Source organism: Mauremys mutica, chromosome 7 (genome assembly GCF_020497125.1).
Source record: "Mauremys mutica isolate MM-2020 ecotype Southern chromosome 7, ASM2049712v1, whole genome shotgun sequence".
In the NCBI taxonomy this organism is placed as follows: Eukaryota; Metazoa; Chordata; order Testudines; family Geoemydidae; genus Mauremys; species Mauremys mutica.
Window position 1 is genome coordinate 94,303,273 of NC_059078.1, and position 13,789 is coordinate 94,317,061.

The 13,789-nt window shown below is 40.7% G+C and overlaps 1 protein-coding gene across 2 annotated transcripts in view; it reads right to left on the reverse strand.

Annotated features, from left to right (window-relative positions):
* Nucleotides 1–3,351: 3,351 nt before the first annotated feature.
* The window catches only part of LOC123373664 (putative neutral ceramidase C), a 63,071-nt gene continuing 52,633 nt past the window's right edge, over nucleotides 3,352–13,789 (reverse strand). For both annotated transcript variants that reach the window (XM_045022704.1, XM_045022703.1), the window contains 7 exons: nucleotides 13,401–13,440; nucleotides 12,502–12,597; nucleotides 12,213–12,308; nucleotides 11,343–11,492; nucleotides 10,043–10,102; nucleotides 8,340–8,428; nucleotides 3,352–3,805 (listed from right to left, as the gene is read on the reverse strand). In XM_045022704.1, the coding sequence (XP_044878639.1) occupies nucleotides 3,616–3,805; nucleotides 8,340–8,428; nucleotides 10,043–10,102; nucleotides 11,343–11,492; nucleotides 12,213–12,308; nucleotides 12,502–12,597; nucleotides 13,401–13,440 (721 nt within the window). In that variant the 3' untranslated portion in view covers nucleotides 3,352–3,615. The remainder of the gene's footprint in view (nucleotides 3,806–8,339; nucleotides 8,429–10,042; nucleotides 10,103–11,342; nucleotides 11,493–12,212; nucleotides 12,309–12,501; nucleotides 12,598–13,400; nucleotides 13,441–13,789) is intronic.

Sequence of the window (13,789 nt, forward strand, 5' to 3'; positions counted from 1 at the left end):
GGTCAAAGCCCCAGCGCCGTGCTCCCAGCACTGTCCGTTATTCCCCACAGGGAGGTGGAGTACGGACAGCGCTGGGAGAGCTCTCTCCCAGCGCTGGCGCTTTGACTACACTTAGCGCTTCAAAGCGCTGCCGCGGCAGCGCTACCGCGGCAGCGCTTTGAAGTGCTAAGTGTAGCCACAGCCTGTAATTTGTCTTTTTTTGGTAATTCAGACACCGAAATCCAAATCAGCAAACAAGTATCAGTTTGCTACTAAATGATCTATTCATTCCTCATGCACCTGGACCTCTCAAGGGTCCGTGACATCATTGAGCACTCCCTATTTCTTGAAATACTGACAGCCATTGGCTTTCATAGCTCCAGTCCCTCATGGCTCTCTTCCTACCTCTCTGATTGTCAGGGCCGCCCAGAGGATTCAGGGGGTCTGGGGTCTTCAGCGGAGGGGGGCCCCTGCCTCGGCAGCAATTTGGCGGCGGGGGGGTCCTTCCGCTCTGGGACCCACCACTGAAGTGCCGCGAAGACCCGCGGCGGGGCCCCCCCCCACCGTCGAATTGCCACCAAAGACCCTGCACTTTGGCAGCGGGTCCCACTTCAGCGGTAATTCGGAGGCGGGGGGTCCTTCCACCCCGGAGCGGAAGGACCTCCCACCGCCGAAGACCCAGAGTGGAAGAAGCTCCGGGGGCCCGGCCCCCGTGAGAGTTTTCCAGAGCCCCTGGAGCGAGTGAAGGACCCCACTCCAGGGGCCCCAAAAAACTCTCATGGAGCCCCCTGCGGGGCCCGGGGCTAAGTGCTCCACTTGCCCCCCCGTCTGGGTGGCTCTCGTCTCTCTGACATCTCCTTGTGGATGTCCTGTCAGCTGCTTAAAGCAAATGTTCCTAAAGTCCATTCAAATTGCTGTTACCAAATATCTTGTTGATTTACTCACATCTTCCCTCCTACTCTGACATTTCTCCCTTTTTGACCCCATTAAAAAATATGGTTTTTGTGCGTTTTTTAGGTTCCTACAAAACTTAGCCCCACTCCACCTATTATATCAGTAATCTTATAGTGTCATTGACTATCAGCTTTGCTTCATCAACATTGCCAGCCTTTACTACCTATTAATCCACAAGACTTCAGGGCTTTATCCCACACTACCCTTAAAGTATGTAATAAACTCCCCAAAGAAATTTGTAAAGCAGCCACCTTTTTCAGCTCTCTCTGTAAAGCTCATTTGGGCTATGATGCCAACAGAACCTTGCCAGTTGATGAAAGCAAGGCAGGAGGTGAGCTACATTGTGAACATGGATATTCTGTGCAAAAATACACTCGTTTTACTGTGGTGTCCCCACACAACACACACCCCCATTTATATGGTACTTATTGTAAGCCCTTTGCGGTAGGGGTGGTCATTCTACTGTGTGTTTGTACAACACCTAACAAATTAAGGCCCTGATCCCTGATGGGGGCCCAAGTCTAAGAGCTGCTGCAATACTAAGGAATAGCAATAATAATCTGGTTTCCTTTGATTTGCTCAGAAAGATCATTCAAAACATCTCATTTTGAACTGCACCTTAACTGACAAGTTCAGCCTAATAGGGCAAAACTGCTATTCCTTGCCAAATGAGACCCCCAGTCACCCCAGTGGGAGCCTGGGTGCAGGTGGATGACAGTGCTGAGACTACACGGTACATTCATCTTTTGAGTAGCAACGTTTCTGGAAAATAATGTGATCTTTTTTAAAAAATACAATTGTTTTATTGTATATGATAATATTTTATTTAGGTTCATTGATCCTCTTCTTCCTGCTTTAGACCATTGGCTGGCTGCTAAAATAGGATTCTGTAAAAAGCTAGTAAAAAAACCACTCTTCCAAGTTCAGTGTACTGAATATAGAAACCCTAGGTCTGAGTCGCATCTTATTTACACTGGTTTCCCCCCACATTGTAATTTCATTTATTTCAATGAAGTCACTCACGATTTACAGCTGTTTCAACTGTGAGAATTAAGGTGTCTATTTATACATAAAAAATAATCCAACTAGTTTGGTGCAGAATCATTGAGAAGAAAATCGTCGATCTCCTAGACCTCTTTGATGAGGAAGTATATAATGATGTTCCCCCCAGTTTCTCCCTTGAAATTAACTTTTCCAAGCAAAAAAAAAAAAAGGGGGGGGGGGTGGAGTGCTGCCACCGAAGCAAAAAAAAAAAAAATATGGAGTGCTGCCCCTTGAAAAGTGCCGCCCCCAAAGGGCCAGAATGCTACCCTTGAAAAGTGCTGCTCCAAGCACATGCTTGGAACGCTGGTGCCTATAGCCGGCCCTGCTGGGGGTATTATGACTAGGTGGGTAGGGGAAGTGTAGCACAGTGCAGACTCACCCCTGTGGCGCCTCCTGGTGGTCATCCTCAGGAATTAGCTCTTCGACCCAGAAGCGCCCTCTGCAGGCCGGTGATCCGCTTGCCGTTGGCCCGTGTCCCTCCCAGGACCCCGCTGCCTTTCTCTCAGGGTTCTGCCTCCTGCAGTATCCCACAGTCTTACTGGGTTTCCCTACCCCAGGGGAACCTCCACCTCCGATCCCCACGTTGCCTCAGTCATGGCTACTGCCAGTCTCTGTTTAGCCCCCAGGGCAGACTGCAGTGTATCAGCCAATCATCACAGACAACAAGGGGTTTGGACTGGCTGCCTTTACCCACCCTCCGGCTGCCCCTCTGAAAGCCCACTACCTAGGAGGCCTAGAACTAGGCCCTGCAGCCTGGGGAGTTGCTGGCCTAGGGCTTCCCAGCTCCTACGGCCTTTCCCCAGCCCTGCCTCCCTCTAGGCCCCCTGGGTGAATTCCCCAGAAGCCAGGCCTATCTCCCTCTCAAGTCAGAGAGAGACTGCTCCCTCTGGCTTCCCTGGCCTTCTTATAAGGCCCAGTTGCTTAGTTTGAGGCATGGCCCCAGCTACAGCCACTTCCCCCAATCAGCCAGGGTTTTACTCCCTTGCCCAGCCCCAGCTCTCTGCAAGGCTTTTCCAACGTCTTCCGGGCTGGAGCGGGTGGTCACCCCGCTACAGGGAGGATGGGAAAACGCATACAAAAGAGAGAGAGAGAGAGAGAGAGAAACAAAAAGCAAGACAGTCAATGCTTACAGCTTGGAGGAAAGGATGTCAGCATGGCCACCCTCCAAATCTGAAAATTTAATTGTCAATGCTGAGGCTGGGAAAGATTCTGCCCATTCTGTTCAACTGGGGGACTAACTATTGTCATAACAAGGTTTCATCCAGATCATAACAGTATTATATGGACTGAATTGTCTGAAACAGCCCCCATTAGGAAACAACTCTTTCTGAGTGCTACACATTTAATAACAAATGAAAATTCAAGTGCAATCGCTGACTTTAAAAAGATAGTGAATCATTTATTCAAGTGAGAGTTCACTGCAACGATAACAGGGCTGGACATGAGCAACCAGAATGGAAATACATCAGATCAGCCAAGGAAGACTGAAGATCAAATAGATCAAATCATTCCAAAGAACAAGAACTACATTGAATTATTGGTACTCTAACAACAATTCCAAATTATATATTTGTATAAAATCAATAACATATACACTATTCCTATTAAGCAACTTTTTTTTCCCCAATGAAAAAGTATCTACAATTTTACAACTTCAAATGCTGAAGATGTGCCATTGAATGCATAAAACTGAGCTGGCTTCAGAATTGGTTGAACTTTGTAGTGCCCAAAGTATTGTATTCTGTAGAGCCCTGGTTCAGCAGAACTTGGAATATGCCATTCTACTCTGGACTGGCTGCGACCAAGAAATCCTTTGGTCCAGTAAAATCTAATGGAAAAATAATAAACTACATGTTAAAAAATATAATCCACATTAATGTGTATTGCAATAGTCCAGCCGAGATCTCTAATTGGCTGAATTAAACACATCTGAATGCCAAATCATTATGGGACTTACTACCAGTTAAGTGACATAGACGCTAAATAATCACTCCGGCTCAATTTGTCCCAAGAGGATTTTATTTCTGTGATTTTTAATTATTTTATTTTTGTTGCTTTGTTAATAACACAATGCACAGCAAATACACCAGGGAACACTAAATGACAAATAAGTGGTTATTTCTGTAGATAAAAATATTTCTGTCTAGGTAATTATGTGGCCCCCATAGTGTATTAAATGAGCACCTCACAATATCATTATCATGGTTATTAAATATTAATAAATTTACCCTCAACTTCTCCATGAGATAAGAAAATATTGTTCCCATTTAACAGAAGAGGAACTGAGGCACAAAGAGAACATGAAAATTGTGAAAGGTCAGGCAAAATCTGTGAAAGAGCTGGAAATTGAACCTAAATAATCTGAATCCCAGACCTGTGTCAGAATCACACATCACCTTCCTCATATTTATTGCTAAAAATGGGCTCAGAAAACTGAATTGCCTCAGACTGATATAACTGGGTCCTTACGTTTTTTAACCATAGAGCATGTGCTGTATACCTCAGACAACAGCACAAACTTCCTCCCACTGCCCTCACCAATGTGTCTCAGCAGAGCTAGTTCAAAAAAAGCTACAATACTTGTTTCTGTCACAATGTTTTATGTATCTATTTTGACAAAAAAATTGTTGGTAAAGCTTTGTAAGATGGAATTTCTGGTGTGAGAGAGACTCCAGAATAGCCCAGTGGTGAGGGCACTCACTGGGGGTGTGGGAGACCCAGGTTTAAGGCTCTGCTCTAAATCAGGCAGGTTTCCCACATCTGAGGTGAGAGCCTTAACCACCACACTATTAGTTATTTCACACACACACACACACACACACACACACACTTCAATGCTTTTTCACAAATTGTATTGAAAGGTCTCATTTTTGTTCTACATCAGAATAAAAACAAATTTCAAAACCTCTAAATTTTTTTGTGAAACAGAATTGTTTTTTTCCAGCTAGCCCCAATGGGAAACACCTCTCAGGGTCATAAAATAGATTCATATTCATTCTCTTCTTGTCCTGTCTATTGAGACTGTTAACATCTGTTGTGTCTTGTTTGGTACTTAGATTGTAATCTCTTTGGGGTGGGAACCATGTTTTTGTTCAGTTTTGTACAGAATCTAACACAATGGGATCCTGGGATCCTCAGTGCCAGGGCCACCCAGAGTGGGGGGCAAGTGGGGCAATTTGCCCCAGGCCCTGGGCCCTGCAGGGCCCCCCACGAGAATATAGTATTCTATAGTATTGCAACTTTTTCTTATGGAAGGGGCCCCCGAAATTGCTTTGCCCCAGGCCCCCTGAATCCTCTGGGCGGCCCTGCTCAGTGCTACCAAAAAAGAACAATAATAAACATCTACCCAGTGATCTGGTGTTCTAAATCCTAAATGGTGTGGCTCTCAGAGATGTGTGCTCTCTGTCAGCATGTGTGATTAAGTAGGACCATTATTCTGGAATACTGTAACTGGAAAATAGTTTACAGTGTCTTCCCTCTTTACCTATGGTGTTTATCTGTGCACTCACAAAAATAAGGCTGCGATGGTACCCAGTCTTTTCAATATTGTAACAGTGAGTATGTTATTGAAGTTTCTCTCCCAAGTTTGTAGTAATTTTCATAGAAATTTTATTAAATGTTTTAAATTTTGTTACTCAAAAAAAGGAGAAATTCCTTGTTTGTAGCATTACTTGCTTTCTGGAATTATTATTAGGCTGCTAACCATAGACATACTACTCATAATACTTACAAGTAATGAAACACAACACTACCTTTGTCTGAGCAGATTATATTAGGAGGAAAATTTACAGAAATGGGGATCCTAATATACTGTGACAACATAAGAGAGCAACACACACACACCCCCCAGCCCCCAAAATACATAGATACACTGGAAAAGGCCAGAATAACCTCTGGTAGAAAAGGGGAATGTCAGTCTGTATTCCATAAACACAGGCATGATTTCCATCTCCTAAAACTCCAAGCTTAGTGCTGTTACGTATGCTACTAAAGTGTGTCAGAAGTTGTCTCAGGAGACATTGGATTTATATCAGTGTCCTTTGGGTACCAGATCAGATTCAGAAAGCAATTGGTTGCACTCAGGCAGAGAAAATTATGCACTACCAGGAAGAAGCCATCATAAATTCAGAGAAACAGAATCTACTGATGTAAGTCTGTTATACTGGGAACATTGTGTCTCTCCTTTTGAAGTGTAAGGTGTTTTTATTTAAATATCTCCAGCATCACAGGATCCTGAAATGGACCTCTTTGGGATCCATTCTTTCGCTGATATTTAGGATACTGAGGTAAATAAATCATCAGATTAAGCAATAAGTTCTTTGAACAAGGATCTGACAAACACACTATCTTTTCTTCCTGGTACATGCATTCGCCATAAAGCTGGGAGTCCTACCACACATTTGATTTCTACTGCCCCCCCTTTTTTTAAATGAAACTTCTCCACTTTGGGGACATACATCAAAGCCACAAAATACTTTTCCCAAAAATAACAGTGTTGGTGGAAACCTTTTATTTCCTCCTTTTAATATCCAACTATTACACAATGTGGACCAGTGAACGGGGCATTGGACTAGGAATTAGGAGGTCAGTGGCAGAACTAGGGTTAGAACCCACATCTCCCAAGTAATCTTGGGCAAGTCGCTTTTCCAGCTGTAAAATGGGTATAATGATATTTACCTGCCTTTGCAAACCACTATGAGCTCTATGGATGAAAAGCTCAATGTGAGAGCCAGATAGTACTATCTCCATGGAATTTCCAGACATTAAATACAAATTGTTTAGAAAATATAATAAAAATGTTTTAATAAAAATGGGTTTTGTCAAGTTGGTTCACACCATGATTTTCCTTAAGATGAAATAAGATTTAGTTGTACATTCTCAATGCTGTGTTGATGAGAGCTCTGCATAAGGTTTTACAAAACCACAAATTCATTTCTAGAGGTGGATTCTTTTAAAATGCCATTTTAAATATTTATTTTCAACTCAGCATGTGCCAAGTGTCACTGACATCATGTACAATAGACGTTGCCATACAGATCATTGTATTAAAAAAAAAAAAGAAAATTCTGGCTTAAGCAGAGCTGGCTTTTGTTACATTTCCACTATGGAAATGGACAGAGTAACACCAAAATTGAGTGATCTCCACTGCCTAACTCTGAACAGGGTGTTACTATTCTGTAATGCACAGGGGCTGGAGTCAGAAACTCACAATATCAAAAGCCCTAAAGTTTTGTGTCTAGATCTCAAGATTCCTCGGGCCTAATTGTCAATCATGTTATAGCCTGCTTGCATCACTTCACTGGATACAAAAGATTGCAAAGTGTGTGGATCCCACTGCTGGGAATTCCCATGGCAAAGGATGAATCTCAATGAGTCATAAAGCTGGCGTAGCAACACTCTGCAACCCCCTCCATTTTGCATCACCAGGTGCAGAGGAGATTGCCAGAGGAGAGGTAATATGGCCACAGTCTTTGTGATTCAGCTATGCTCAGCTGCTGGAACAGCATCTTCATATAGTTAAAGCAGCCCTGAGGTTGCTCTAATTTATACCATGGGCCAACTGGTATCTAGGCAGGCAGCCCCAGAATATGGGAACTACAAAATCTGCATAAAGTCACCCCTAAACAAGTCCTGTGCAGAGACCAAAGATTTTTGATTTTCTAGTGAACCAACATCTTGCATCTCAATGACTCTGGGTTTGAGGCAACCTTTTAAGTCAATATAGGTTACTTTACAAGTGCAAAATGCAGTATTTAATTAAAATTATTAAAACAATGAATGTATTCTGCAGAAGGAAGTAGTTCTATCCATTGTTTTTACAGTAATTATTCATTTATCTTACATTCCACAATATTATTGATAGTAATTGTGGGTAATTCATCATGGTTATACAGCTTTTAAATTCTAAAATCTGCCTCCTGTTTATGTGCATTAAAGGAAAGTCCCATCTAGAAGGGGAATCACAAGGCAGAATGGTTCCAAGCCCTGATTCTCCCCCCCCCCCCCCCCCCGCATTCCAACCGAAAAAGAAAGCTGCTCCACAAACCTTCTGCTGATGTTCAAAGGCAGGTCTGGGGGCTGTGATCTGAGCATTTTACCACCACAGCCATAGCTCAAGTATCCACAGAGTGTGCAGGTTACTCTTTTCTACAAGGATAGGCATAAACTACACTGTGGTACTGTGCATGAGACAGTGGTTAGTCAGAATGTGTGTGTGCAATTAACGCTCCTGTAGTGTTGGTGTACACCTGTTTGAGGAAAATGCAAAAGAGTGCCAGAACCTGGTCCCTGGGGTTTTTATAAGCAGCTCACTGAATCCTTGAAATTTGTGAAACAGAGTCAGTCCTGGGAGAGTTACTCACCTGGTATCCCAGGAGGCATCATTATACATTACATGCCAATTTCCTGAAATGTTCTCATACTTCTCGACTGTAAGGAAGGTTTTGAGAGTCTGGAATAAAATTAATATAACTAGTCAGATACTGAATGACCAATCATGTAAGCTTTCTAGTGCTTAACTTAAAATTGAAGAACAGCGTTTTTTATTTGTTTTAACTTTTTATTGACAAAACATAACTAGCCTAAGCTGTACATATAATGTAGGGTATAATAAAGGACACATTCATTGCAAGAAGACTGCAAAATACACCTCTACCCCGATATAACGCTGTCCTCGGGAGCAAAAAAATCTTACCACGTTATAGGTGAAGCCGCGTCATATCGAACTTGCTTTGATCCACCCGAGCGTGCAGCTCCACCCCCACCCCCGGAGCGCTGCTTAACCACGTTATATTCGAATTCGTGTTATGTCGGGTCGCGTTATATCGGGGTAGAGGTGTATATGGTATTTAATGAATTCCCAATAAAAATAACCAATATGACATGTCTATTCTCTATTTTTAAAAATTTTTTAAAAACGTAACAGTATGAACTTTGATTCTGAGAATGAAAGCTTGGACTTGCATTATATTGCACCAGAATGTAGAGAAAAGGTTTCTGCATTGCTCATATGTGCAATTTTGACTCACATGGTGTGAAGAGGTCATGAATTATCTAGGACTGAACTCTTTGTGCAGTTTTCCTGTTCAATGCTCAAAATCCCCTTAACAACTGGACAAACTTCCAAGCTGGAACTTTACAGTCAAAGAGCTTCTGGTAATGTAAGGCCCCAAAGAATATGCTGAAGTCAGTAACTCACGTAAGTACAAACGGGGTGAACATGGTTTTATATGAACCAATGGGGACCGCCAATGAGCGTTTAGCTACAGGAAGTTTAGAAAATTATATTTAGAAGACTTTACCTATATCATTGGTTGTGATTTATAAACATTCTAAAATGAAGGGTTTATCTGGGATGTATTATTTTAATGTGCAGTATTCATCCTAGTGTAAATGCATAGTTATAGTATGATAGTTTTAGTATAATATGCAAGAATCATTGTTTATAAACTTATAAATTTTAAAAGTGACTCTTCCTTGCAGTTCACAACTAATTCAACTGGTCACTCAAATAAAATAAAATAAAATAAAATAAAATAAAAAGAACTCAAATAATATTTTCTTCTCTGAGAGTTGTGTGTGTGTTTGTTTGTTTGTAAAGATATGTTTACACTTAAAACACTACAGCTGCACAGCTGTGCTACTATAGCTGCGCTGCTGTAGCACTTCAGGTAATCCACCTCCCCGAGAGGAAGATGCAAGAATTCTTCTGTCAACGTAATGCTGTCTACACAGGTTCTTAGGCTGGCTTTACGACAACAATGAAAAATGTGGATTTTCCACACCCCTGAGGAACATAGTTATGCTGACCTAATTTTCTGGTGTAGATCAGGCCTAACATCTCTGCTTCTTTTTCTTCTTTCCATGTCTGACCTATTCTATCTCCATGCCATTTGCTCTTTTTCTAATTTCCCTCAATTTCTCCTGTTTTACTCTCTCTCTCTTCTCCTTACCTTTCTTTAGAAAGGTGCATCTCAAAGTCCTCCATGTAAGCAAGCAGAACAATCATTAAACATTAGCCATTGTGAAAGAATAGAAAAATCTAACATCATTTAATTATACTTACAGTGTTCTCAGCAGAATTCCTGGGGTTCGCACCTACAAAAGTTACTTCAGCGACTTCTCCCTGAGGAAATGTTAGAATTTATTTTGAGAGTGGACTATATGTTATATAATAAAATCAATGATTTAAGCAACAAGTGGGTATTCACCCACGAAAGCTCATGCTCTAATACATCTGTTAGTCTATAAGGTGCCACAGGACTCTTTGTTGCTTTTTACAGATCCAGACTAACACGGCTACCCCTCTGATACTTGACATCAATGATTTAAGACATCTTTATTAACATTTCCATATTATTTTAATAGTTGCTATTGGATTGTAGAGGTTTTTATCATGAATTCCACTATGTACAGTGCCTTAACATTCCACCTCTCCTGTCTGCTGGATTAATTCCATTATGTGACATTAAGTTCCTGTATTAAAAAAAAGAAAGGCAGGATGGTGGGATTTTAAGGTTAAAGTACTACGTTGTAGCTGCTTCCCACCTTATACCTGCTTTTATTGCACCCAAGAGAGTACAGATAAGTTGACACTGCCCTTGTTCTGAATATGTTATAATCTAATTTTGCCAAGTATTTAAAATAATTAATCCTTATGACATTTTTATCTCATTCAGATTCCAAAGCAAGTATATCAAAGGACAACCAAGTTTCTGCTTCAAAACATTATAACACAACAATTGTTACTTCACAATGAATCTTCATTTTATGCATAGAAATAAAAAGATTCTCCTTCATGGAGAGATGTCACAGGCTTTTTTTTTTTTTTAATTTCCTGATTTTAGCTACATTCAGTATACAAACATTGGTGGATAGGACAAATAACCTTAACATAAAAACACTGAAGTGGTTATACATTTCTCAGAAGCACCTTCTTTACTCAGTAATTCATTCATATGTTAATTTAATATTCAAGGGCCATGTTTGGTTTATTGCTATAAAGCATAAGGAAGAAAAGGAGCGTTTGGAAATTCATGTCAGCTACATAAACATCAGAAAACTATCTAGTTCTCATTTGTTTTATTATAATTTTATTTCAGTTTCACTTTTTCTTGCAATTCATGTAGAGGTAAGCTGAGTTGCTATCACAACTAACCTTCAAAAGATTACTTAGTCTAGATATCATGGGTTGGATTCTGCTCTTATATATCCTGATGTAAATGTTGATTAACATCAGTGTAGTTTAAAGCAGAATTTGGCCCTATATCTCTATAGAAACCCCACACTAATTAAGAATATGGTTAAGAATCTGACAAGTATTCAGACTAGTAGTTAATAAATGCTATTTCCCCAGATAGTCTTACCACTCTGTATTGTGGTTGTACATCCTGTAACACGTCCCCAAATGTTTTACTGATTGGTGCAACATCAGCAAGAACACCAGGTAACAAAGTCATGTTGATTACGTTGAAGAATGGTGGTTCTGGACCATTTGGCAAATCCTGAACTGTATTCTAGAAAAAAGAACATTTGTTTAATAAGCAGAAATATTGTTTGTCAATTCTACTGTGAAACAATTGTGACAAAACATCATATACGGATGCTGTTGTATTTCACAAAATCCAATAAGCCAAATGTGCCTTTTTAATTAACTACAGTGAGTATAATTGGCTGTAATGCCAAGAATAAGAAAGTCACCAAAAAGTACAATGAGAGGGTTCTTGTTTATATGCTACTTTCAGCACCACATCATTCTTCGATCTTATCTCCATATGACTTTACACCAAGTTGCAGCTCCTCGGTTCTTGCTCTAGCTAGCATCCTGTTCAGCCCCAAGCAAAAGCTGCAACAACTTAAGGGCTGATCTAACGTACATGCAGCTGTCCACAGATCACCAGAGTTCTTTTAGCAGCCTGGAATTGTCAGAGTGCATAGACTTTTCCAGCTACACTGACATCACCCTCATAGCAGGGCCAGGAGTTGGGACACAGAGAGCTACAATCCTGCTTCTGTATCAGCTGGAGATTCTGTTTACTGAAGGGAAATTCCCATGGAGCTGATTAGGCTGGTTTCTGGTGATTTTGCACTGCCAGAGCAATACAGGCAATTAGATCAGAACAGAGAATCAGGACCATGGCATTTAAAATAATAGGATGGAAAAATTATGTAAACCTCACTTCTAGAGTATATATAAATATGAAAGTGTGCACTGGATTCAAATGATCTTTTATTACCGTAGCAATAGCCTTGGCCAGTCCTCTGAACAACTGAATATAAGCAGAGAGAGTGTGTGGCCCATAAATGGTGGATGCTGCCTCATATCGTTGAACCTACAAGAGAGATTAAAAGATCTCTGTATTTCTTCCACAGATTTTGTTGGGGCTGCTGTTTTCATTTCTTTGTGAAAAAGAAAAATTATTCCACAGGCATCTAAACTCCCATGAATTATCACTGAAAAGTAAAAATGAATGGTAAAAATGGCCTGTAAATATCTTTGCCCTATATTAGAGCTATTTTGTTTACCTGGTATTCTTCATAAGTAGTAATGTAATGGGTATAAACATTGCACAAGCCTGCAATTACGACATTCATTCCCTGGGTCCCGTGGGATTCAAATTCCTAAGAAGGATGGGTACAAACACATAATTACTTTAATAAATATTAAATATACAATTATATCCATCACATGTTGGTCATTAATAAGATGAATAAAAATAATACATAATATTCAGTATGATGTATGGATAATGTTATGATTGTCACAGTGTTTCTAATCATTCTCATGGTGGCACCACACTGGTGGAGTTAATGGGTGAAATTTTGGTTCCACTGAAGTGAATTGCAAAATTCCCATTAATTTCAGTGTGGCCAGGATTTCACCCATGTTTGTTTGGGTGGCCTTATTTATTGCCATATTGGGAGGTAGGGTATGCTGATTGATAGATAGGTATCAGATACACAACTAGCTTTAAAAAAATACCTTCATAATATGTGAGACCAAGTGTAGTTCTACACTAGAGCTGGAGATGTAAGCTCCAGCCACAGAAGACACACCTACACTAGTTCAGTGGGATCTAGCATGCTAAAAACAGAAAAGACACTGTGGCAACTCAAGCCACCACCTTGCTAGTGACAGGAGGGGCCAGCCACCCTGAGTACAATTTCATCTGAAACTCTAGGTATATATTCGGGCAATTAGTCAGTCCTGCCACTCATTCTGCTGCAGCTATATTTCTACTTTTCGAACACTAGCTCAATCATAGCTTGAGAGGGTAGGTCTACTCAAGTAGGAAATTACACCTTCCAGCTAAGGAACAATATCAGTAGGAGGCAAGAGAAAGATGACAGACTCAAGAAAATAAAGGTTCCATAAACTCTGCTGTCTAGAAAAGTTCTCTCCAAGTTTTTAGCCAGTAACTTACACTTTTAATAGCTTCCCGTAGTCTCCGTCCAGACATTGTCCTGTGAGGTATTAAGATAGTAATGTTAAACTCCAGTAATGTAGAGAAAGTGTGATATACTGAAGTGCAAGGTGAGTTGGAATTACTGATGGACGAGCAGCCACTGGAAAAGTTTGGATCACACAAGTCTCCCAAAACCTGGATGCTCAGCTGAATATCATCTGAATTATCTGTATATTTAGAGCCAATAAAAAAAACCCTCCCCTTTACAACAGTTTGGAATTTAGAAATCACCCTCACTATATGGAAAAGTGGAAAGGAGACTATAAATAATTTATCCACGATATGTGCTCTCATGCAGGCCCTGGCTGAGGTCTAGCATTTTCCTAATTTTGGCCATTGAATTGAAA